The 26,400-nt window shown below is 43.7% G+C and overlaps 1 protein-coding gene across 4 annotated transcripts in view; it reads right to left on the reverse strand.

Moving 5' to 3' along the window:
• Nucleotides 1-17,213: 17,213 nt before the first annotated feature.
• Nucleotides 17,214-26,400, reverse strand: part of LOC140483624 (caM kinase-like vesicle-associated protein) — a 155,025-nt gene continuing 145,838 nt past the window's right edge. For 3 of the 4 annotated variants that reach the window (XM_072581912.1, XM_072581913.1, XM_072581914.1), the window contains 3 exons: nt 26,094-26,172; nt 24,537-24,633; nt 17,214-19,512 (listed from right to left, as the gene is read on the reverse strand). In XM_072581912.1, coding sequence (XP_072438013.1) covers nt 19,252-19,512; nt 24,537-24,633; nt 26,094-26,172 — 437 coding nt within the window. In that variant the 3' untranslated portion in view covers nt 17,214-19,251. The remainder of the gene's footprint in view (nt 19,513-24,536; nt 24,634-26,093; nt 26,173-26,400) is intronic. The other variant, XM_072581915.1, reaches the window with a different exon arrangement.

Below are 26,400 nucleotides of genomic sequence, written 5' to 3' on the forward strand. Positions count from 1 at the left end.
TATATGTCTCTATAAAGTCACCTCTCAGCCTTCTTCTCTCTAACGAAAACAGCCTCAAGTCCCTCAGCCTTTCTTCGTAAGACTTTCCCTCCATACCAGGCAACATCCAAGTAAATCTCCTCTGCATCCTTTCCAAAGCTTGTGTATCCTTCTTATAATGTGGTGACCAGAACTGTACACATTACTCCAAGTGCGGCCGCACCAGAGTTTTGTACAGCTGCAGCATAACCTTATGGTTCCGGAACTCGATCCCTCCATTAATAAAAGCTAAAACACTATATGCCTTCTTAACAACCCTGTCAACCTGGGTGGCAACTTTCTAGGATCTGTGTATCTGGACACTGAGATCTCTCTGCTCATCTACACTACCAAGAATCTTACCATTAGCCCAGTACTTTGCATTCCAGTTACTCCGACCAAAGTGAATCACCTCACACTTGTCCACATTAAATTCCATTTGCCACAGCTCAGTCCAGCTCTGCAGTTTATCTATGTCTCTCTGTAACCTACAACATCCTTTGTCACTATCCACAACTCCACCAGCCTTAGTGTCATCTGCAAATTTACTAACTCACCCTTCTACGCCCTCATCCAAGTTGTTTATAAAAATGACGAACAGCAGTGGACCCAACACCGACCCTTGTGGTACACCACTAGTAACTGGACTCCAGGATGAACATTTCCCATCAACCACCACCCTCTGTCTCCATTCAGCAAGCCAATCACTGATCCAAACTGCTATATCTCCCACAATCCCATTCTTCCACATTTTGTACAATAGCCTACTGTGGGGAAACTTATCAAACGCCTTGCTGAAATCCATATACACCACATCAACCGGTTTACTTTCATCTACCTGTTTGGTCTCTTCTCAAATAACTCAATAAGGTTTGTGAGGCAAGACCTACCCTTCACAAAACCGTGCTGACTATCCCTAATCAAATTATTCTTTTCTAGATGATTAAAAATCCTATCTCTTATAACCTTTTCCAATACATTACCAACAACTGAAGTAAGGCTTACTGGTCTATAATTAGAGCTGTCTCTACTCCCCTTCTTGAACAGGGGAACCACATTTGCTATCCTCCAGTCTTCTGGCACTATTCCTGTAGACAATGACAATTTAAAGATCAATGCCAAAAGCTCGGCAATCTCCTCCCTGGCTTCCCAGAGGATTCTAGGATAAATCCCATCCGGCCCAGGGGACTTATCTATTTTCACACTCCGCAGGATTTCTAATATCTCTTCCTTGTGAACCTCAATCCCACCTAGTCTAGTAGGCCTGTATTTCAGTATTCTCCTTGACAACATTGTCATTTTCTAGAGTGAATAATGTTGAAAAATATTCATTTAGTGCTTCTCCTATCACCTCTGACTCCACGCACAACTTCCCACGACTATCCTTGATTGGCCTTAATCTTACTCTCATCATTCTTTTATTCCTTAAATATCTATAGAAAGCCTTAGGGTTTACCCTGATCCTATCCGCCAACAACTTCTCAGGTGTCCTCCTGGCTCTTCTGAGCTCTCTCTTTAGGTCTTTCCTGGCTACCTTGAAACCCTCGGGGCCATCCAAATGCCTCTGAATCCCAGCATTAGTTTAAATTGTTTTTTAAATCAACCTGTTTGGAAATGTTATTACACACCTTTGGAGCAGGTGGGATTTGAACTCAGGCCTCTTGGTCCAGGGATAGGGACACTACTAATGTGCCACAAGAGGGCCTCAAAAATGGTGGGAGAGTTTGTATTAAAGTTGTATAGGGAATAGATAAAAGGAATGTGGACAGAACCACAGCAATGTGGTTGATCTTTAATTGGCCTCTGAAATAGCCTAACCATGCAGTTGTACCAATCACTACAAAGTCACAAAGAAATGAAAGTGGATGGATCACCTAGCATCGACTGAGACATCGGAAAAGACAACAGCAGAAACAGCCCTGTCAACCTTGCAAAGTCCTCCTCACTAACCACCGGGGGTTAGTGCCAAAATTGGGATAGCTTTCTCACAGACTAGTCAAATAACAGCCTGACAAAATGATTCCATGGGTATGACATCTTACAAACAATGTTCCAGACACCACCATCACCATCCCTGGATATGTCCTGTCTCACCAGCTGGACACCCAGCAGAGGTGGCGGCATAGTATACAGTCGGGAGGGTGATGCCCTGGGAGTCCTGACCATTGACTCGAACCCCATGAAGTCTTGTGGCTTCAGGTTAAACATGGGCAAAGAAGCATCCTGCTGATAACTATCTACATTCCTCCCTCAGCTGATGAATCGGTACTCCTCCATGTCGAACAATGTTGAGAGGAAGCACTGAGGATGGCAACAGCACAAAATGTACTCTGGGTGAGGGATTTCAATGTTCACCACCAAGAGTGGCCTGGCAGCAGCATTACTGATCGAGTTGATCAGGTCCTCAAAAACATGACTGCAAGACTGGGTCTGCGGAATGTGGTGAAGGAACCAACAAGAGGGGAAGACATACTTGACCTCATCCTTACCAATCTGCCAGCTGCAGATGCATCTGTCCATGTCAGTATTGGTAAGAGTAACCACTCCACTCAATCATTACCATCAACTCTGGTTCAATGGCGAGTGCAGGAGAATATCCCAGCAGGTGCACCAGGCATTCCTGAAGATGAAGTGTCAACCTGGTGAAGCCACCCAACAGGACTACTTACCTGCAAATGATAAACAGAGCTAAGCGGTCCCACAATCAAATAATCAGATCTAAGCTCTGCAATCCTACCACAAATATCCCCGCCCTCAGTGATGGAAGAGCCCAACACATCAGTGCAAAAGATAAGGCTGAAGCTTTTGCAGCAATCTTCAGCTAGAAATGCTGAGCGGATGATCCATCTCAGCCTCCTCCAGTGGTTCCCAGCATTACAGATCCCTGTCTTCGGTCAACTTGGTTCAATCCACGTCATAGCAAGAAACAATTGGAGACACTGGATCTGTAACACCTGTGGGTCTCGACAACATTCTGGCAATAGTATTGAAGACTTTTGCTTCAGAACTTGCTGCTTCTGTAGCCAAGCTCTTCCAGTACAGTTATAACACTGGCATGTACCGGACAACGTGGGAAATGGGCCAGATATGTCCTGTACATAAAAAACAGTACAAACTCAACCCAACTAATGCCGCCCCATCAGTCTGCTCTCAATCATCCATAAAGTGATGGAAAGTGTCACCAACAGCATCTGCTCAGCAATAACTTGCTCAGTGACACTCAATCTGGGTTCTGCCAGGGGCACTCAGTCCCTGACTTTATTACAATCTTGGTTCAAACGTGGACAAAATAGCTGAATTCCAATGATGAGGTAAGAGTCATAGCCCTTCACATCAAGGCTGCATTCAACTGAGTGTGGAATCTAGGAGCCCTGTCAAAAACAGAATCAGAGGGCAAATTCTCTGTTGATTGGATTTATAACTGACACAGAGGAAGATGGTCGTGGTTGTTGGAGGCCAGTCATAGCTCTAGAACATCTCTGCAGGACATCCTAAGTGTAGTGCCCGAGGCCCAATCATCTTCAGCTACTTCACCAATGACCTTCCCTCCATCACAAGGTCAGAATTAGGAATGGTCACTGATGATTGCACAATGTTCAGCATCATTCACGACTCCTCAGATACCGAAGCAGTCCATGTTCAAATGCAATGAGAATTGCACAATATCCCAGCATGGGCTGACAAGTAACATTCACGCTAAACAAGTACGAGGCTATGACCATTTTCAATAAGAGACAATCTAACCATTGCTCCTTGACATGTTATCATCACTGAATTCGTCACTGAATTCCCCACTATCAACATCCTGGGGGTTATCATTGACCAGAAACTCAACTGGACTCACCACATAAACACATTGACTACAACAGCAGGTCAGAGGCTAGAAATAGTGTGATGAGTAACTCACCACCTGACTCCCCAAAGCTTGTCCACCATCTATAAGTCAAGAGTATGATGGAATATTCCTCACTCGCCTGGATGTGTGCAGCTCGAACAACACTCAAGAAGCTTGACAGTATCCAGGACAAAGCCCATTTAATTGGCACCACTTCTTCAAACATTATAGCTGTACTGAGGGAGGATATTTCTGGAAATACATCCAAAGAAGTTATTTGGGTGAAACTGAGAAATAAGAAAGGGATGATCACCTTATTGGGGTTGTAGTACAGACCCTCTAACAGTCAGTGGGAAATTAAGAAACAAATTTGTAAGAAGATCTCAGTTATCTGTAAGAATAACAGGGTGGTTATGCTAGGGGGGTTTAACTTTCCAAACATAGACTGGGACTGCCATAGTGCTAAGGGTTTAGATGGAGGAGAATTTGTTAAGTGTGTGCAAGAAAATTTTCTGATTCAGTATGTGGATGTACCCACTAGAGAAGGTGCAAAACTTGACCTACTCTTGGGAAATAAGGCAGGGTAGGTAACTGAGGTGTCAGTGGGTGAGCATTTTGGGGCCAGCAACCCTAATTCTATTAGTTTTAAAATAGTGATGGAAAAGGATAGACCAGGTTTAAAAGTTGAAGTTCTAAATTGGAGAAAGACCAATTTTGACACTATTAGGCAAGAGCTTTCAAAAGTTGATTGGGGGTAGATATTCGCAGATAAAGGGACAGCTGGAAAATGGGAAGCCTTCAGAAATGAGATAACGAGAGTCGAGAGTGTATATTCCTGATAGGGTGAAAGGAAAAGCTGGTAGGTGTAGAGAATGCTGGCTGACTAAAGAAATTGAGGATTTGGTTAAGAAAAAGAAGGAAGCACATGTCAGGTATAAACAGAATAGGTCGAGTGAATCCTTAGAAGAGAATAAAAGCAGTAGGAATATACTTAATAGGGAAATCAGGAAGGCAAAAAGGGGACGAGAGATTGTTTTGGCAAATAGGGTTAAGGAGAATCCAAAAGATTTTTACAAATACATTAATGACAAAAAGGTAACTAGGGAGCGAATAGGGCCCCAAGGCAGCCGATGTGCGGAGCCAAAGGAGATGGGAGAGATGCTAAACGAGTATTTTGCATCGGTGTTTACTGTGGAAAAGGTAATGGAAGATATAATGTAGGAAAATAAATGGTGACATCTTGCAAAATATCCAGATTACAGAGGAGGAAGTGCTGGATTTCTTGAAACACATAAAAGTGGATAAATCCCCAGGACCTGATCAAGTCTACCCTAGAAATCTGTGGGAAGCTAGGGAAATGATTGCTGAAATATTTATATCATTGATAGTCACAGGTGAGGTGCTGGAAGACTGTAGGTTGGCTAACGTAGTGCCACTGTTTAAGAAGGGTGGTAAGGACAAACCAGGGAACTATAGACCAGTGGACCTGATGTCAGTGGTGGGCAAATTGTTGGAGGGAATCCCAAGGGACAGTATGTACATGTATTTGGAAAAGCAAGGACTGATTAGGGATAGTCAACATGGCTTTGTGCGTGGGAAATCATGTCTCACAAACTTGATTGAGTTTTTTTGAAGAAGTAACAAAGAGGCAGATCTATATGGACTTCAGTAAGGCATTTGACAAGGTTACCAGTGGGAGACTGGTTTGCAAGGTTAGATCTCATGGAATACAGGGAGAACTAGCCATTTGGATACAGAACTGACTCAAAGGTAGAAGATAGAGGGTGGTTGTAGAGGGTTGTTTTTCAGACTGGATACCTGTGATCAGTGGAGTGCCACAAGGATCGGTGCTGGGTCCATTATTTTTCATCATTTATGTAAATGATTTGAATGTGAACATAAGAGGTATAGTTGGTAAGTTTGCAGCTGACACCAAAATTGGAGGTGTAGTGGACAGCAAAGAAGGTTACCTTGGATTACAATGGGATCTTGATCAGGTGCGCCAATGGGCTGAGGTGTAGCAGATGGAGTTTAATTTAGATAAATGTGAGATGCTACATTTTGGGAAAGCAAATCTTCGCAGGACTTGTACACTTAATGGTAAGGTCCTAGGGAGTGTTGCTGAACAAAGAGACCTTGGTGTGCAGGTTCATAGGTCCTTGAAAGTGGAGTCACAGGATAGTGAAGAAGGCATTTGGTATGCTTTCCTTTATTGGGCAGAGCACTGAGTATAGGAGTTGGGAGGTCATGTTGCGGCTGTACATGACATTGGTTAGGCCACTTTTGGAATATTGTGTGCAATTCTCGTCTCCTTCCTATCTGAATGATGTTGTGAAACTAGAAAGGGTTCAGAAAAGATTTACAAGGATATTGCCAGGATTGGAGGGTTTGAGCTATAGGGAGAGGCTGAACAGGCTGCAGCTGTTGTCCGTGGAGCTTCGGAGGCTGAGTGGTGACCTCATAGATGTTATAAAATCATGAGGGTTTTTTCCCCGTGGGACTCCAGAACTAGAGGACATAGGTTTAGGGTGAGAGGGGAAAGAGACCTAAGGGGCATCCTTTTCACGCAGAGGGTGGTGCGTGTGTGGAATGGGCTGTCAGAGGAAATGATAGATGCTACTACAATTGCAACATTTAAAAGACATCTGGATGGGAACATGAATAGGAAGGGTTTAGAGGGATATGGGTTGGGTGCTGACAGGTGAGACTAGATTGGATTGGGATATCTGATCAGCGTGGACCAGTTGGACCGATGTGTCTGTATCCATGCTGTACATCTCTACGACTCTATCTACTCCCTCCACCACTGACAGTTGCCACAGTGTGTACTGTCTACAAGATACACTGCAGAAATTCACCAAATATCCTCCAGACAGCACCTTCCAAAGCCATGATCATTTCCATCCAGAAGGACAAGGGCAGCAGATATATGAGAACACTACTATCTCCAAACTCCCCTCCAAGCCATCCTGACATGGAAATTTATCACTGTTCCTTCACTGTTGCTGAGTGCCCTGGATTTCCCTCCCTAATGGTATTGTGGGTCAACCCACTGAAGGTGGACTGCAGCAGATTGAGAAGGCAGCTCACCACCACTTTCTCAAGGAGCAACTAGGGACGGGCAATAAATGCTGGGCCCAGCCAGTGACACCCACAGCCCACAAATGAATTTTTAAAAATTAACAAGAGTTGGAAGTCAGGTAATGGGACTGGGAGGTAGTGAATAGATCGTCACAACTCTTCCTGTAGATATTGACTCTGCAAAGTACAGGCTCCAGGGTTCTGTCTTAAGAAGATATAAGCCTTTTGTTCACTTTGTCATCTGAACCCCCGATGGCACCGAATACCAATTTCACACTGACCCAGTGGTCAACTGATATCCTTTTCTCACTCCTGTAATTATTGCCCCATACACTCTCCTCAAAGTTGGCACAGCACTGTGCTGATCCTACTTACCCGCACGGGCTGCAACCTCTCAATTTAATATGACCATCTTTGTATTCTTATCTCTCTATTGCATCACCGTCCCCATCTCTGTCATTTCCAGATCGACAAGCTATAGAAATCTCTTCATACTCCTAGTTGTAAGATTTCTGATTGCAATATCTGGATGTGCTTTTTGCCACCAATGCCCTAAGCTATGGATTCCCTCTCTTAAACATCTGCACCTCTTTAACTTGCTTTCCATCTTGAAGGTACACCTTAAAACCAACTTATTTAACCAACTCTTCAGTCACCTATCTTGATACCTTCTGCCAGGGCTCAAAGTCAAAAACATTTATTGATAATAGTTGTGTGGTGTCGAGATATTTTCCTGAGTTAGAGAGACTGTCTACGTGTAAATAGATATTAGCCTCAGCTCCATCCTGAGGTTAGGCGAAAGTGAGGACTGCAGATGCTGGAGATCAGAGTCAAGATTAGAGTGGTGCTGGAAAAGCACAGCAGGTCAGGCAGCATCCAAGGAGCAGGAAAATCGACGTTTTGGGCAGAAGCCCATCATCCATCCTGAGATTGTCACCTCGCTTTAAGCAAACCAACATTCTAGTCACAGCTTAAGTCTGCACTGTCAATAAAAAAAATCACAAGTTTTCTTTTTGTTTGGATTGTGCTTTGCATTCAGAATGCTGAAAGTTTTAAATGAAAATGGCTTAACTTTAGAATTCATTAAGTAATTTGGAAATGGTCAGGAATTATAGTTTTGTATACAATATCTGAACAGCTTTGCAGTATGCATCAGAGAGGTGAATTACGACTGTACTGAAAAGATTAAAAATATAGTAACTTGTAACCATGCCAACCACTGAATCATCATCACTCTTGGGTATTATGTTTTTTTTAGTTGCTATGGGCATGTTGTTTCTAAGGCTAGATTTCAGCGTATACACCACATTCTGTTGGATAATACATGAACAATTCAACTCTGCTATTTCTGCAATAACATGACTATTTATTGTGCTGTTTATGTAATAAAATGCCCTGAAGTGCTTTGTAGCAATGAGCGAAAGTACTTGGAGACCAAGCAATGGATAGGAGAAGAGTCAGGAATTCTGACCAGGATAACAAGATTAGTTTTAAGCAGCAACATGACCAGGATAATGAGATTTGTTTTAAACAGCAACATGACAGAATAGGAGAACGATAAGACCATAAGACATAGAGACAGAACTAGGCCATTGAGTCTTCTCTGCCATTCATTGAGATCGTGTTTGATCTGATAATCCTCCACTCCACCTTACTGCCTATTCCCCATAACCTTCCAAACCTTGCAAATTGTGTGTTTTATTAGTTGAGTCCGTTTGCAAGGTTCCCTCAGTTTTGCATACACTTAATTACCCAGTGATCTGTGGTCAACAACTCCACAGATTCACTACTCTCTGAGAGAAGATTACAACTCTCTGAGAGAAGAAGGGAGGGGTAGCTTGATAAACTTCCCACCTCCTGGTTGGGTATATTCCTGGAGGTTTCAACATGGGACCTCCAGCCTCAAAGTGACCCAACCAGGCAATGAACCATTTAATTCCCAACCCCAATGATCTTATAACTGACTAATAATCACATTCAAAGAAAAGAAAATGTCACATTGACTTTTCATTTGTTTTGCTCATAGAACCCCTGAGCCTCCATGATAATCCTCATAATTTATAACTTGTTTACATTAAGGAACATCTCTCCATCCCCAAAGAATCTGTCTTTGTCTCTAGCTTACAGAGATAAATGTGATTTTAGAATCATTATCCCACTTATTCTGTTTGAAATAACTCCAAGGAGGCAGGTATCTCATCACCAAGTCATCTTTTCTTTCTATGTGCACAGTACATGAACTCTGACTAGATAGCTTAGAGCCAGTCCCTAGAATGAGGCGACTCTGTCAGACTCCTGTTTATTTTGTTTCTGTGGGAAATCATCGACACTGATCCAGCTCCCTCAGAGTCAGTTCTCAGAGTGAGCAGAACCCCTGAGACTTGTGGGTTTTTTTCTCTTTTTTTCCTCACACTACCGCCTAAGTGCAGTTGTGCTTATTTTTCCTCAGCACCCATGTCGTGTGTGCAGGTGTCAGACACAGGGAAGAACAACAGGTGTATAAATCTCTATTCTACCACCCAGGAAGGAAGGAAACACCCAAGTGGCCAGTGATAAGCAGTGCCCTCCTCAAATGGCAATGCTGCGTAATCAAACAGTGAAGGGGAGGGCAGGGACGAAATCAAAATAGAGTTAGAGGGGGAAATAATACACTCCATTCCCTGTGGTGCCCATCACTCCGTGAACAGCTCAAGGGTGTTGGTGGACATCGCATGGTCCTCCAGAGATCCTGGACTCGAATGTAACCACGGAAGAGGGACAGGCAATCAGCCATAACGACCCCCACCACGGCCCACTGCCTGGACCTGTTTATGGCCAGTTTGGCCAGGCCCACAAAGAGGTCCACTGACCTACTCTTCCCCCCTCTGCACCGGGTGTGACTCCTAGTTATTTATTTATTTATTTTTACATCAAAGGGCAATGCTGAGTGTCTTTCCTGTTTCTTTTTTTTTTCTCTTTTTTTTCTAAGTGCGGTAGTGGACTCCTGTTTATATCTGTCAGGCAGAGCCCCTTGATTGGGGCTGTTAACCTGGGCCAATCAAGGATCACATGCTCAATGAGATCTACATGGCCCTTGGACCAATCACTACACTGTACCAACAGCCTTTTAGTAGAACTGCTTGTTGCTGATGACTAAATTCTATGTATAAAATTCACTCTTGGATTTTCCTTGCAGTTTCTCCTTCAGTAGTTTTGCATTACAGAAAGAAGCTCTCTTGACTTGGAGAAATGTCTTGGTTGAACATAGAACATAACAGCGCAGTAAAGGCCCTTCGGCCCTCGATGTTGTGCCGACCTGTCATACCAATCTGAAGCCCATCTAACCTACACTATTCCATGTATGTTCATTTGCTTGTCCATTGACGACTTAAATGTGCTAAAAGTTGGCGAATCTACTACCGTTGCAGGCAAAGCATTCCATACCCTTACTACTCTCTGAGTAAAGAAACTACCTCTGACATCTGTCCTATATCTATCACCCCTCAATGTAAAACTATGCCCCCTTGTGCTCGCTAGCACTATACTTGGAAAAAGGTTCTCTCTGTCCATCCTATCTAACCCTCTGATTATCTTATATGTCTCTATTCAGTCACCTCTCAACCTTCTTCTCTCGAACGAAAACAGCTTCAAGTCCCTCAGCATTTCCTCGTAAGACCTTCCCTCCATATCAGGCAACATCCTAGTAAATCTCCCCTGCAACCTTTCCAAAGCTTCCACATCCTTCTTATAATGCGGTGACCAAAACTGTACACAATACTCCAAGTGCGGCCGCACCAGAGTTTTGTACAGCTGTAGCATAAGCTCATGGTTCTGGAACTTGATTCCTCTATTAATAAAAGCTAAGACACTGTATGCCTTAACAACCCTGTCAGCCTGGGTGGCAACTTTCAAGGATCTGTGTACCTGGACACTGAAATCTCTCTGCTCATCTACACTACCAAGAATCTTACCATTAACCCAGTACTTTGCATTCTGGTTACTCCGACCAAAGTGAATCACCTCACACTTGTCCACATTCAACTCCATTTGCCACCTCTCAGCCCAGCTCTGCAGCTTATCTATGTCTCTCTGTAACCTACAACATCCTTCGTCACTGTCCACAACTCCACCAGCCTTAGTGTCGTCTGCAAATTTACCAACCCACCCTCCTACGCCCTCATCCAGGTTGTTTATAAAAATGACGAACAGCAGTGGACCCAACACCGACCCTTGTGGTACACCACCAGTAACTGGACTCCAGGATGAACATTTCCCATCAACCACCACCCTCTGTCTTCTTTCAGCAAGCCAATCACTGATCCAAACTGCTATATCTCCCACAATCCCATTCCCCCACATTTTGTACAATAGCCTACTGTGGGGAAACTTATCAAACGCCTTGCTGAAATCCATATACACCACATCAACCGGTTTACTCTCATATACTTGTTTGGTCACCTTCTCAAATAACTCAATAAGGTTTGTGAGGCACAACCTACCCTTCACAAAACCGTGCTGACTATCCCTAATCAAATTAGTCTTTTCTAGATGATTATAAATCCTATCTCTTATAGCCTTTTCCAACACTTTACCAACAACTGAAGTAAGGCTCACTGGTCTATAATTACCAGGGTTTTCTCTACTCCCCTTCTTGAACAGGGGAACCACATTTGCTATCCTCCAATCTTCTGGCACTATTCCTGTAGACAATGACGATTTAAAGATCAATGCCAAAGGGTCGGCAATCTCCTCCCTGGCTTCCCAGAGGATTCTAGGATAAATCCCATCCGGCCCAGGGGACTTATCTATTTTTACACTCTGCGGGATTTCTAATACCTCTTCCTTGTGAACCTCAATTCCACCTAGTCTAGTAGCCTGTATTTCAGTATTCTCCTCGACAACATTGTTGTTTTCTAGAGTGAGTGCTGTCAAAGAATATTCATTTAGTGCTTCCCCATCTCCTCTGACTCCACACACAACTTCCCACTACTATCCTTGATTGGCCCTAATCTTACTCTCGTCATTCTTTTATTCCTTAAATACCTATAGAAAGCCTTAGGGTTTACCCTGATCCTGTCTGCCAACAACTTCTCAGGTGTCCTCCTGGCTCTTCTGAGCTCTCTCTTTAGGTCTTTCCTGGCTACCTTGTAACCCTCAAGCCCCCTAACTGAGCCTTCATGTCTCATCTGAACATAAGCCTGCTTCTTCCTCTTGACCAGAGATTCCACTTCCTTTGTAAATCACGGCTCCCGCGCTCTACAGCTTCCTCCCTGCCTGACAGGTACATACTTATCTAGGACACTCAGGAGCTTTTCCTTGAATAAGCTCCACATTTTTAATGTGCCCATCCCTGCAGTTTCCTTCCCCATCCTCTGCTTACGAAATCTTGCCTAATCGCATCGTAATTGCCTTTCCCCCAGCTGTAGCTCTTGCCCAGTGGTATACACATATCCCTTTCTATCACTAATAGCCGTTTTGCATCTGAATTACAAGGTTTTTGTTGCAGTATGCACTCCAGGCAGGGCTTGAGTGCTCCAATTAACACTGATACTCCAGTGCAGAATTAAGTGAGTGCTTCACTGTCAGTGCTGTCAACATTTTGGATGAGGTGTGTACTGAAGTCTTACCTGCCTGCTCAGGTGGGTTAAGATATACCTTAGCATTGTTTTGAAGGTGAGAGTTATCCTCAATGTCCTGGCCCGTATTTTTCCCTCAGTCAACGTGATAAAAAATTATCACTGCTGCTTGTACACGATTGCCGTGCACACTTTGCCTGTTGTCCTTGCTTGGCTTCAAAAAGCACTTTGAATATTTCTCTGGTGGTGATAAGAAACACTATAAATGCAAATCATTTTCTTCTAACATCATACTGACAGATTGGAGAAACCCATTGGTAGGTTAGGCCAATGTTGGAATATTGCGTGCAGTTCTGGTCTCCTTCATATCGGAAAGATGTTCTGAAACTTGAAAGGTCTCAGAAAAGATTTACAAGGGTGTTGCCAGGGTTGGAGGATTTGAGCTATAGGGAGAGGCTGAACAGAATGGGGCTGTTTTTCCTGGAGTGTTGGAGGCTGAGGGCTGACCTCATAGAGGTTTACAAAATTATGAGGGGCATGGATAGGCTAAATAGGCAAAGTGTTTTCCCTGGGGTCGGGGAGTCTAAAACTAGAGGGCTTAGGTTTAGGGTGAGGGGGAAAGATATAAAAGAGATCTAAGGGGCAATGTTTTCATGCAGAGGGTGGTAAGTGTATAAAATGAGCTGCCAGAGGAAGTAGTGGAGGCTAGTACAATTGCAACATTTAAAAGGCATTTGGGTGGGTATTTAAATAGGAAGGGTTTGGAGGGATATGGGCCGGGTGCTGGAGGGTGGGACTAGATTGGGTTGCGGTATCTGGTCGGCATGGGCAAGTTGGGCTGAAGGGTCTGTTTCCATGCTGTATATCTCCATGACTCTATGACCCCATGTTAATTCAGGATATTGGTACAGTTTTGGGGAGCCCATTCTCTGATGATGTTCATTTTACCCTAACAATCATAAATTGACAGACTCGGTAATGTCTTCTAGTGATACAATGAAGTGTAACAGACTGAAAGCCTCACAGCCTGAAACTGCTTCTTTCTAGTTTTATATCCAGAGTCTTGTCCTCAAAGCGGCTCCTCTCTCCTTAGGAATTAATGTTCCTCCCTCTACAGCTATCTCCCAGCCCTACTTTTTACATTGATGTACCTCCAATGCTGGAGAGCAGCTCTTTTCACATTCACACATTGATCTAATTCATTAACAATTATTTACAATATGTATTAATGACTTCTTTGAGGGAAGTGAATGTACAATTGCCAGGTTTACTGGTGACTCAAAAATAAATAAGTTGGAAGGCAAATGTTGAGAATACAGAGAGACAAAAGAACAGAGGGATATAGACAGTTAAATTGAGCGAGCAAAATATTAGCAGATGGAGTATAGTGTGGGTAAATGTAAGGTTATGCACTTTGCAGGAATAATACAGGAGCTGAATTTTTTTTAAATGGAGATAGTTTGCAGAAAACTAGCACTGAGAGGTTTGAGAATCTTTGCACATAAATTGCAAATTGCAATTTATCCAAGTTCAGTGGATAGTAGGGAAGGAATATGAATCACTGACCTTTATTTCAAAATAAACGGAATTTTAAAATAAGGAAGCCTTGCTGAAACTATACAAGTGCCTAGATAGATGACACCTAGAACAATGTTTAAGAGTTTTGAGCCCCTTATCTAAGGAACAATATGCCATCATTGGAGGCAGTCCAGTGAAGATTCACTAGGTTGATTCTGGGTATGTAGGGATTTTCTCGAGGGAGGTTGAGTAGATTTGAGCCTGTACTCATTGAAATTCGGAAGGATGAGAGCTGACCTTATGGAAACATCTAAGATTCTTCAGGGGTTCAACAGAACAGATGCAGAAAGGTTGTTTCCCCTTATGGGAGAGGCTCGAACCAGAGATTGTACCCTCACTGTCAGGAGTTGCCCATTTAAGACAGAAATGAGGAATTCTTTCTCTGAGGATTGTGAATCTATGTAATCCCTTAATGCAGAGGGCTGTGGAGGCTGGGTGATCTAGTATATTTGAGGCTGAGACAAATGGATTTCTGATTAGAGTATCAAGGATTATGGGGAAAAGGCAGGAAAATGGAGCATTATCAGGTCAGCCATGGAAAAAATCAAATGGCCCACGTCTGCTTTGTGTCTCTAGTCTTATTTAAATTAACTTGACTTACATTAAAATGTAAAGTAAAAATTAGTCTTGCCTTTTGGCTGCATAGAGACATGATAATTAGATCATCTTGTAGTGTGGTAACACAGTTGGACTTGGTTCACTGCAATAGGATATTTGCAAAGCTTGCTGGAGCTTGTGGTATTGTTATAGTTCCCTTTGCTGTGTCTGTGAGGATTTCAGTTGGTGATCTATCTATTTGAGTACAGATAAAACTCTTCAGCACCCCAGAAGGAGCCCTGTAAACTTTCTCAAAATGTCTGTTTCAATATCGAGATCTTTAGTCCCCTATACACAAGATTTCACTCCTCTCGCTGATAGAAATATTGCAAAGCTCCCACCAATGCAATCACTGAAGCTTTCATCCCAGGACTGCTCAGACATTAGTTTAAAATTCTCAATGGCAAATGAAAAGAAAGCCAGTGTTAGGATTTAAAGTAACACAAGCAACACTCAAACTCACTTCAAACTTGGTTTTGTAAACTGACTCAATGAGTCTTGTTAACTACAGAACTGCAACATTAATACAACTCTTCCTTATGTTAAGGAAACATTTCAAAATTCTCATACGCAGACTGATAGATGATTAACTTAGCACTGCTCAGCACTGTCCCTCTGACCTGTCCTACCTGCCAATCTCCCTTCCCATCTATCTGCTCCACCCTCCCCTCTGACCTATCACGTCCATCCCCGCCCCCATTCACCTATTGTACTCTTTGCTACCTTCCCCCACCCTCCTCTCTGACCTATCACCTCCAACCCCACCCCCATTCACCTATTGTACTCTTTGCTACCTTCCCCCACCCTCCTCTCTGACCTATCACCTCCAACTCCACCCCCATTCACCTATTGTACTCTTTGCTACCTTCCCCCACCCTCCTCTCTGACCTATCAACTCCATCCCTACCCCCATTCAGCTATTGTACTCTTTGCTACCTTCTCCCCAACCCCCCCCGCCATTTATCTCTCCACCCTGGAGGCTTCCAGTCTCTATTCCTAATGAAGGCTTTTTGCCCGAAACATCGATTGTCCTGCTCCTCGGATGCTGCCTGACCTGCTGTGCTTTTCCAGCACCACCCTGATCTAAACTCTGGTTTCCAGCATCTGCTGTCCTCACTTTTGCCTAGATGATTAACTTAAGGCTATCCTTTATGAATAGGGGCCTTGCGACTTCTGAATAAGGTGGCATGGATTCAAGACCCACCTGCTCCAGAATGAACAAGTTGATCAGAAAATATGTTATAAATTTATGGAATCGTTCAAAGTTACATGTTTGTCATCCATTGCACTGGGAATTGTATCCTGATGTCAGCGCTGGTTCAAAGGGTTGCATTTGTTCAGGAAGGTTGAGGACTCTGATACTTCAATTCATGTTCAGTATCATGAAATAAACTGGCAGTCACAACCCTCCCTACCAACCCCAAGCACATACAAAAAAAGCTTATACAAAATAAAACAAGTCAGCTGATTCATGTTTACAAATCTTTGTTTTTGAATTGTTGAACTCTTACTGCCAATTTGACTGATATATATTAATCCAGGACAGATCTTCTGAGAATGATCCATAAACCTTCCTAGACTGCACCCATTCTCCTTCATACTGTGACCACTTTATTTTTAATAAATGATAGGAGTTATTAAGTAGAGCTGTTGATGCATTCACCGAGTCTGTCACGGGTTAAGTAATCTCAGTCAAAATCCCATTGAAATTGCAACAGTTAGTCCCTTGAACCAGAGGAGTGAACATAAATAGGATCCTGGGTTCCCACTGATGATCAAGAGACAACCTACCCTAATGGAGGGCTTTTGCCCGAAACGTTGATTTTTCTGCTCTTTGGATGCTGCCTGACCTGCTGTGCTTTTCCAGCACCACTCTGATCTAAACTCTGGTTTCCAGCATCTGCAGTCTTCACGTTTGCCTACCCTATCCAGATGACAGATAATGGCAATGTTGAGTCCAACTTCATTGATCTCATAACTACATTGCTTATTGTCCATCACTGCCTGGGATCACACAGGGAAGAACATTTACAAGAAGACAGCTCCAATGGAATGGCACCACATCCACGGGTCACTACCAGCAGAAACAGCAATATTGAGGGACATAAGTTACATTTTAATAAGGTTTTAAGAAACAATACAGAGAAGTCGCAATATTCCATACTTTGTGGTGAGAGATGTAGTCTCTAAGTGTGGACACCTAGAAGTACCCAGGACCTGCCATCTAACTCTTTGACCTCCTAAAATTTGCACAAAAGCAGATGATGGTAATGGTGACTTTGTGTCACAATTTCTGCGTAACTACAGAGGCTGCAAAATACTCTGGTAAAATATTGTAATGGGAGTGAGGAGCAGGGTGTTTTACAAGTGCCTGATTGTAAATGCCTATTGTTGGTGTACTTGAAGGCCGAGATGGCATTTTTCTTGGTCTTTCATTCGCGTCAACTTCTGGAGTTCATTTTGACCAAGGATGTAGTAGAAGCAAGGATAGGTGAAGAAAGCATGGATATGGAAGAAGGGTGGCTAAAATCCAGCAGGGGGAGAAAAGACACGTTTTAAGATTTTCTTTATTTCCTTAAGAGTCAAAAAACCTTTTCTTTAAACTGTAGTTGCGTAACTGACCAGTTCGAAACATCTTCACCAATTTTCAAACCATCTTTTTAAACTGACTTGATTATTTTACATGTTACAGCACAAGAAATTACACCATGTTAACCCCACCGTGTTTAGTGTGACAAAATATAAGCGTGAGAACTACGAGCATGCAACTACATGTACATATTACAAGTCGCCCACATGCAACAGCCTTCCTCTGTGCATCCTATTTTCTTCACAGCACAGAAGACTCTGCATATTTCTGCCACAAATATTTTAATCTCTTAACAAATATATTTCCAAATACATACACATTGTTACAAATTTAGCCTTTTTTAAACTATTTAAACTTTTTTGTTGTTTGAAAGTTTCTGCAGTTTGTCACCTGGCTATATACATAATTCCAAACAGCTTCTAATTTGTGTGTGATGAATCTGTGCCAGGGCACCAACAGACAGGCAGTTTTTGGAATATTTCCAAAGAAGCTGTGTAGAAATTTATACACAAAAGCTTTGCTTAAAATAATGCTTTACCATTACCAGCCTACGAAGTTCACACCATGAAACACTGAATGCCCTTCATCTGCACCCCAAAGCTTTCAAAATACATACATTTTATATCATAGAATTTCTGTCAACAATTTTTTTCTGCAAAATCTGAAATGCAGGACCTGACTTAAAGAGACACGTGGACCGTAAAATGGCCGATTAAGTGTTACCTTGCAACTCCAATACTAGATATAATTAGAAAACCTACCAGATAACTAAGGACCCCCACATTTTTGACTTGAGTACAAAATGAAGGAGAGTATAATTAACAACAGAAATGTATTGATTCATTTGCTGGGAATGGAGATGTATTGTAAGTTAACCAAACTTTGCAATACAATGGGGAACGCACTAATGGCTGCAAAATTTCTGCTGGATGGGGGAGCTGCAGAATGTGTAGATATTTTTGATCAACTTGTTCAGATGTGTGATGACATGGGACTTAAATCCAGGCCTTTTGCCTCACAATCTATGGATAGTACCATTGTGTCATAAGAGCTCACTTGAATGTGCTGTATTGTACAATGAAGAGTTTCATTTTCAAAGACCCTTCTAAGATGTGGGGTTTGGAATGCTTCGTTGATTTAGCAGAGGCATTAATCTGTTGAAATTAGGTTCACGGCTTTGCCAGAAAGGATCTCTAGGGCTGACATGTCCAACAGCGTGGTCTCCACACTGAACACATTGGCGACCCTGCTGTTGTGATGCTGGCCAAGTGCACCAGGGCTGGCTGGTCGGGGAGACTGGGGAGTCATGAGCATCCCTGGCACACAATTCCACCGAACTGAAAATCGCAACGGCTCTGGGTCAGAAGGACAACCTCAACCATGATGGGCCAAATGTCCTCCTTCTGCACCATAACAATTATGTGATTCTGTGAGAAGCTGGAAATTGAGTTGCAAAAGCTTAGGGTGTCAGCTCCACTAAAAAAAAAGGGCAGCCTGATATTAAACATTCTAACTAGGTCTACCCATAGACAGTTCAGAGCAGGGCCACAATAGGGGGAAGCAAAAGTAAAATCTGTGGTTTTAAACAAAAACTGGAATTAATAGATTTTTTTTCCCCCTAAGTAAAATGATTGAAAAGAATAATAGCCTAGATGTGTACTATGTGGATACGCTGTGGGCAAAAGAAAAGATGTCAGGCAGATTTAAGCTTTGGCTACAGCACTCCCTCCAAGTTGCTCATCCTAGATTCACTTTAAGTAAAGACAGTATTCACACATGCCAATTATTGCTTCAAAACCTCACACACTTTTTAACACATGCCTCGCTGGAACTAACTACGGCAATTATCATATCTGAATAATGCTTCAATTTACTTAATTTTCTTGTTAATGTGTATGATCCATTTGATCATGCCTGCCACTTCTATAACTTTTAAAAATGTGAAACTTTTTTTTAAAATTCTGTACAATAAGTTCTCTCTGTGGGTGGTGACGGTTTCAGCCATTTTGTCCTTCCCATGCTTCGGCGGCGGGTTTGTGGGGGCTGACCGCCTCTCCGTTACACCGGGGGGAGGCCTCAGCTGTCACGCCGACCTTCGCAGAGTTGTCCGTCTGGCTGGGTGAAGCTGCGCTGTCACTCGCTGACTTGTTCTCGGCTTCACCTGATGGAGTGGGCACCGCCGTCGGTGATTTGTTGGCGGTCTCACTTTGCTCAGGCGCCCGCAGGCGTTTCATTATTGTCGTTACTCTCACTGCTTTCTGCATGTCAGAGAGGGAGACAACAAAGTAAAAAGGGAAAGGGCAAGAGGTATGGACATCATGGGTGAATGAATGATGGAGTGATTGATTGGTAAAATATCCACAGGTTGGACCACTTTCTTGTTTTAATTCACTTCATTGCTTTAGATGACAGAATGAACGCACAACAGTTATCTAAGCTTCAGTGGACTTGAGATAGATATTCCTAATCAGTAAAGGAATCAAAGGTTGTGGAGAAAAGGCAAGAAAATGCTGTTGAGGGTTGTCAGATCAGCCATGCTGTCATTGAATGGTGGATCAGACTCAAAGGGCTGAATGGCCTTCTTCTGCTCCTACATCATATGGTCACCCTTCATAACCCAGTTTGTGGACTCACATTTTGTTGATTGATTGATTAATTTGATTTATTTATCTAAGTACAGTGAAGAGCTTTGTGAGCAGTACAGGCAGATCTTGGCAAACAAGGACATACAGATCATAGGGTGAAAAAAACTTGGACAGAGTGAGGCATACAGGTTACACTGCACAGGACATGCGCGAGGCAAGATCAACATTAGCAAGATCAACATTATTTGAAGTTGGAGAGTCCATTCATCAATCTAATAACAGCAGGGAAGAAGCTGTTCCTGACCCTGTTGACGCGTGTGTTCAACCTTTTGTATCTTTTGCCGGATGGAAGAGGTTATAGGAGAGCAGTACCGGGGTGGGAGGGCTCTTTGATGATGTTGGCAGCCTTTCCGCGGCAACGAGATGTGTAAATGGAATCCATGGATGGAAGGTTGGCTTCTGTGTTGGCCTGGGCTGTGTGCACACAGCCCTCTATAGTTTCTTACAGTCCTAGGCAGAGAAGCTGCCATACCAGGCTGTTATGAACCCAGACAGTATGCTTTCAGTGGTGCATCTGTAAAAATTGGTGATAGTCCTTATGGACATAGCAAATTCTTGGCTTCACGTGGCTTCAGATTTATTCTGACTGATTTAACCACAGAGTCATAGAGCCAGACAACATAGAAACAGATCCTTTGTTCCAACTCATACATGCTGACCAGTTTTCCCTGCGACTGGCCCATATCTCTCCAAACCTTTCCTATTCATGTACCTGACCAAATGGTTTTTAAATGACAGAATTGTACCTGCATCTAACACTTCCTCTGGCAGTTCATTCCATGGATGCACCACCCTCCGCGTGAAAAAAAAATGCCCCTTGGTTCCTTTTTAAATCTTACCCCTGTCACCTTAAACCTATGCTCTCTAGTTTTGAACTCGCCTACCCTGGGAATTTGCAATTCACTTTATCTATGCCCTCATGATTTTTGTCAAGGTTCTGATATCATACAGAGTCTCACCTGTGCTCTTTATACTAATTCTACCAATGCATCCTTCATTCCAATTATGCCAGTACTAAAGCACAGTACCTCAACCATACATAGATATATACATCAGAAAACTAACACAACATCAGCAAAATATATCAATGTGTTTTCATTTTCTTCTGACTGTGCTATTACTATTTAGTGCATTTTAGTGCTCTCATGAACTCCTATTATTACCGCATGAATATATGAATAATGAATATATTCCAGGCCATCAGAAAACACGGATGAGTGAATTTCATATCTACAATCTGCTCCTTATTCTGTCAAAATATCTTTGCACAATGTATCACATGCTCAGCAGATAACTCAATGGGTAGGCTTCAGTGTTACCTAAGGAGAAAGTGAGGACTGCAGATGCTGGAGATCAGAGTTGAAAATGTGTTGCTGGAAAAGCGCAGCAAGTCAGGCAGCATCCAAGGAGCAGGAGAATCGACGTTTCGGGCATGAGCCCTTCTTCAGGAATGAGGAAAGTGTGCCAAGCAGGCTAAGATAAAAGGTAGGGAGGAGGGACTTGGGGGAGGGGTGTAGGAAATGCGATAGGTGGAAGGAGGTTAAGGTGAGGGTGATAAGGTGAGGGTGATAGGCTGGAGTGGGGGTGGGTGCAGGGAGGTCAGGAAGAAGATTGCAGGTTAGGAAGGTGATGCTGAGTTCGAGGGTTGGGACTGAGACAAGGTGGGGGGAGGGGGAATGAGGAAACTGGAGAAATCTGAGTTCATCCCTTGTGGTTGGAGGGTTCCTAGGCAGAAAATCAGGCGCTTTTCCTCCAGCCGTCGTGTTGCTATGGTCTGGCGATGGAGGAGTCCAAGGACCTACATGTCCTTGGTGGAGTGGGAGGGGGAGTTGAAGTGTTGAGCCACGGGGTGGTTGGGTTGGTTGGTCTGGGTGTCCACCGCATCTCCTCCACTTCCCACTCTTCTGCCCTTGAGCCCCGCCTCTCCAATCACCACCAGGACAGAATCCCACTGGTCCTCACCTACCACCCCACCAACCTCCATATACATCGTATCATCCATTGTCATTTCAGCCACCTCCAAACGGACCCCACCACCAAGGATATATTTCCCTCCCCTCCCCTATCAGCATTCTGAAAAGACCACTCCCTCTGTGACTCCCTCGTCAGGTCCACACCCCCACCAACCCAACCTCCACTCCCAGCACCTTCCCCTGCAACCGCAAGAAATGCAAAATTGCGCCCACACCAACCCCCTTACTTCCCTCCAAGGCCCCAAGGGATCCTTCCATATCCGCCACAAATTCACCTGCACCTCCACACACATCATTTACTGCATCTGCTGCACCCGATGTGGCCTCCTCTATATTGGGGTGACAGGCAGCCTACTTACGGAACATTTCAGAGAACACCTCTGGGACACCCGGACCAACCAACCCAACCACCCCGTAGCCCAACACTTCAACTCCCCCTCCCACCCCACCAAGGACATGCAGGTCCTTGGACTCCTCCATCGCCAGACCATAGAAACACGACGGCTGGAGGAAGAGCGCCTCATCTTCCGTCTAGGAACCCTCCAACCACAAGGGATGAACTCAGATTTCTCCAGATTCCTCATTTCCCCTCCCCCCACCTTGTCTCAGTCCCAACCCTCGAACTCAGCATCACCTTCCTAACCTGCAATCTTCTTCCAGTCCTCTCCGCCCCACCCCCACTCCGGCCTATCACCCTCACCTTATCACCCTTACCTTAACCTCCTTCCACCTATCGCATTTCCAACGCCCCTCCCCCAAGTCCCTCCTCCCTACCTTTTATCTTAGCCTGCTTGGCACACTTTCCTCATTCCTGAAGAAGGGCTCATGCCCGAAACGTCGATTCTCCTGCTCCTTGGATGCTGCCTGCCCTGCTGCGCTTTTCCAGCAACACATTTTCAGCTCAGTGTTACCTAAGCAAGGCCTGATCACTGATTCAAGAGTCAGTAGGAAACATGAGTCATTTCCATGGCAGACTGTAATGATTGGAACCAGGTGGATCTTCTTGACTAAGAGATTCTTGATTGGGATTGTTAATCCTGGGGTTCAGAATCTCCTCGCTTAAGGGACTGACTCCGAGCTGGCTGGTCACAGCTAGCATCCTGTACACAAGTAAATAAAGGGTGACATGGTGATAGGATACCAACCTCTGTACAGTTACTTCAGAGACCTGCTCAAATTAACAGTGCAGGCCTCCCCTGGGTTTAAAGATACTGGTGGTGGAAACTCTGTTTGCTGAGAGCTACCAGCCACTCTGAGATAGTGTCACCAAGAGCAGTAGCTGCTGCTGGTAGTGCTTCAGGGATCATTGGCTGGATCCCGGGATGCAGGTTAGTAAAGGCAGGATGCAGTTTGTGGGATGGTATTTGCAGAATTGACGGCCATGTGACAGGCAAAGCATGTGGGTGTCTTTCAATAACTGCCTGCTGCCAGGACTACAGGACGATATGGATGGTTTGTACAGTGGCAAATGGAATTTAATCTTGAAAAAGGTGAGGTGGTGCTTTTGGGATGACGAGCAGGACAAGAAAACAATGAAATGAATGTCCAGTCCAATTTCAAATGAATATCAGTTGAAGATTATTTCTGGTGGTACAGGTGAAGGGAGAACATTGGTTAGAATATCAGGAGGATCCCTGCATTTCTACCATGGGATTTTCAACATTGGATTATTTAGATTTAAAGTAACTTAATGACTATGTTACTGGGCTAGTAATTCAGAGGACTAGACTAATGATTTGGAGACACGTGTTCAAAACCGACAATTGGCAACTGTGAAATTTAAACTCCATTAAACAAATACATCTGGAATTAAAACAAAACTAACATCATACTGGTCATCACAATACTAACAGATTTACTTGGCAGACTTCTGGTTCAATAACATCATTACAGTGGCATGGTGGCTCAGTGGTTAGCAATGCTACCTCACAGTGCCAGGGACTTGTGTTCAATTCCACCCTGAGATGACTGACTGTATAGAGTTTTCACATTCTGTGTGGGTTTCCTCCGGTGCTCCAGTTTCCTCCCACAGTTCAAAGATGTGCAGGCTAGGGCTAGGTGGGTTGGCTGGCCATGCTAAATTACCCATAGTAGCCAGGGTGCTGCTGGTGGATTAGCCATGGGAAACACAAGGTTATAGGGTGGGGTGAGTCTGGGTGGGGTACTCTTTGGAGGGTCAGTGTGGACTTGATGGGCCAAATGGCCTACTTCCACACTGTAGTGATTCTATCTATGACTCCAGACCAACAGCAGTGTGGTTGATTCTTAAATCTCATTAAAATGGTTGAACAGGTTGGCTAATGTTGATTTTTGGACACCAACATCAATTGAATGAATGAAAATAAAATCCAAATAAATACATTTCTGGTTTAACCGAACGATGGTAAATTGCCTCTCATGCAGTACACCTTCAGTAATGAACTACAATATGAGATTAAACCATTATATGTTCTTCATTTTATGAGTCCCACTGTAATTGTCCGGTTCAAGTGGCTGGTATTGTCACTATCTTGCTTATCTGCTGCTGTCAGATTGAAAGTGATGGACAAATCAAGTGGATGGAATGTAGAAGATGAGAACATACTCCACTGCAGACATAAACACCAACAACAACAACGATGTGATCACATAACAACGATTAAAGCCAGGAAAAATGGTATTTACTTCAAGTACCTTCCATTTCGCTTTGGCAAAATTTTTTTCAATTTGAGCACAGACACCATCCTTGATGTTCTTGTCTGAAGCTGCGTTTCCTGAAATCCTGTGTGGGCAAGAAAGGAGACACTTGAAAACAAGTTGGAGTATTCTGACAGACTTTGCTTATCCAAACAAAAAGAAAACTTGCAAATACTCAATAGTTTAGGCAGTAATTATGGAGCAAAATAGAACTAATGCGCAGATTCTTACTGAGGCCTTGAGGGGCCTCACCTGCTGTGGCTGGGGAGTTGGTGAGAGACCCATGGTGCCTCTCTGGGAGGTCATTGGCAGTGGTGAGGTCACCAGCAGAGTTTTCCACGGCTTCAAGAACCCAGGTTCTTTCTCACGAGAGCTAATGGGCAATCAGAGGCTGAGAGGTGCTCAGAAGCAGCACTGACAAGACTACTGCCCTGTGTCGTTGGAAAGGGAGCATATGGTGCAGAAGGAACATTCCTGACGAAGGGCTTATGCCCAAAACATCAATTCTTCTGCTTCTCGGATGCTGCCTGAGCTGCTGTGCTTTTCCAGCTCCACATTTATTGACTCTGATCTCCAGCATCTGCAGTCCTCACTTTCTCTGAGGGGGCATATAGTGTCTACCAGTGCTCCACATGCCTTTAAAGAGAGGTGGGCATCACTGGTGATACAGTGCTTTATTTCCCCCTCCCCATTTGATTTAGCCCCTTCCCGCTCTCCCTACCTCTCCCCCTTTCACTTTTGATGGTTCTCATTGCCCATAATGGGCTTTGCCTGTAAATATTTAATTGGCTGGTGATTGTTGGTAGTTAGAAAAAAGTCATGGTGAATTGGTGTTGGGAATGTCACTCAGTTCTGTGTGATAGCATTTCTGTATGTAAAGGAAAAGAAGAGAAGACTGCTGCAAGAACGACACCCCACCTCCTCCGCCAAGTCCCAGAGTCATAATGGACCCAGGCCAAACGGGTCTAGTTTCAGGACTTCATGTTGCGTGGAAAGGGGCAGGAGAGGGAATTGTGTCCCAAGGGCAAGGGGAGTGTCTCTAAACAGTGCCACCCTCTTCCCAATGTTGCACTCATTGCCTTTGATCAAGAGGCCACCAACATCCCCCCCCATCCTAAAATTTGAGGTAACAAGTGGCCACATAGATTGACCACACACCAGGTGGTGACAGGCTTGTTTACATTTGGATTCATCCCAGTGGTGGCAATATAAGGCTCTTAACTGGTCTAGAATTGGCCACAATAGATTAATTTGATGGCAGGGGCGGCAAGGTCAACCATGGACATTTCCAACCTAGAAAGTAATTTCTGGCAAAATTGGTTGGGGTTCAGGTACATTACCATCCTGTCTAAACCATTCTGCTCTCGAGCTCATTACCAGTGAGAGAAGATTCTGTTCAATGTTTCATATCAAAATGACCTATCAGCAGATCATTTCAGCTTGAAACGATAGCTCAGTTGCTGAGTATTTCCAGTATTTTTAGTTTCCGATTTTCAGCATCTGCATGATTTTCCTCTTGCTGATCAAGTCTTAGTTCCAGCTTACCATTCATGGTTTATGGCTTCTTGAGCTGTTATCCTTGTGTCCTGGTCAACCTCCATCAAGCGACTCACCAGATCTTTTGCTGGTTAGAAATACAATATATTTAAAAATTGACATGGCAAAGCTATAATTCCTGTTGTCAACTTTGTTGACAAGACTGTCCTCATTATCAGTTTCCATATTTAAAATTCATCATTGACAACCACATTGATTGACTTCCTTACAACAAGCTTCTGGTGAGAATTCTCCATTCTCTCGGCTTCTCCAATTATTCAGGTGATGCAACTTTCCATATTAATGAATATATCTT

This window comes from Chiloscyllium punctatum, chromosome 12 (assembly GCF_047496795.1).
Source record: "Chiloscyllium punctatum isolate Juve2018m chromosome 12, sChiPun1.3, whole genome shotgun sequence".
NCBI lineage: Eukaryota > Metazoa > Chordata > Chondrichthyes > Orectolobiformes > Hemiscylliidae > Chiloscyllium > Chiloscyllium punctatum.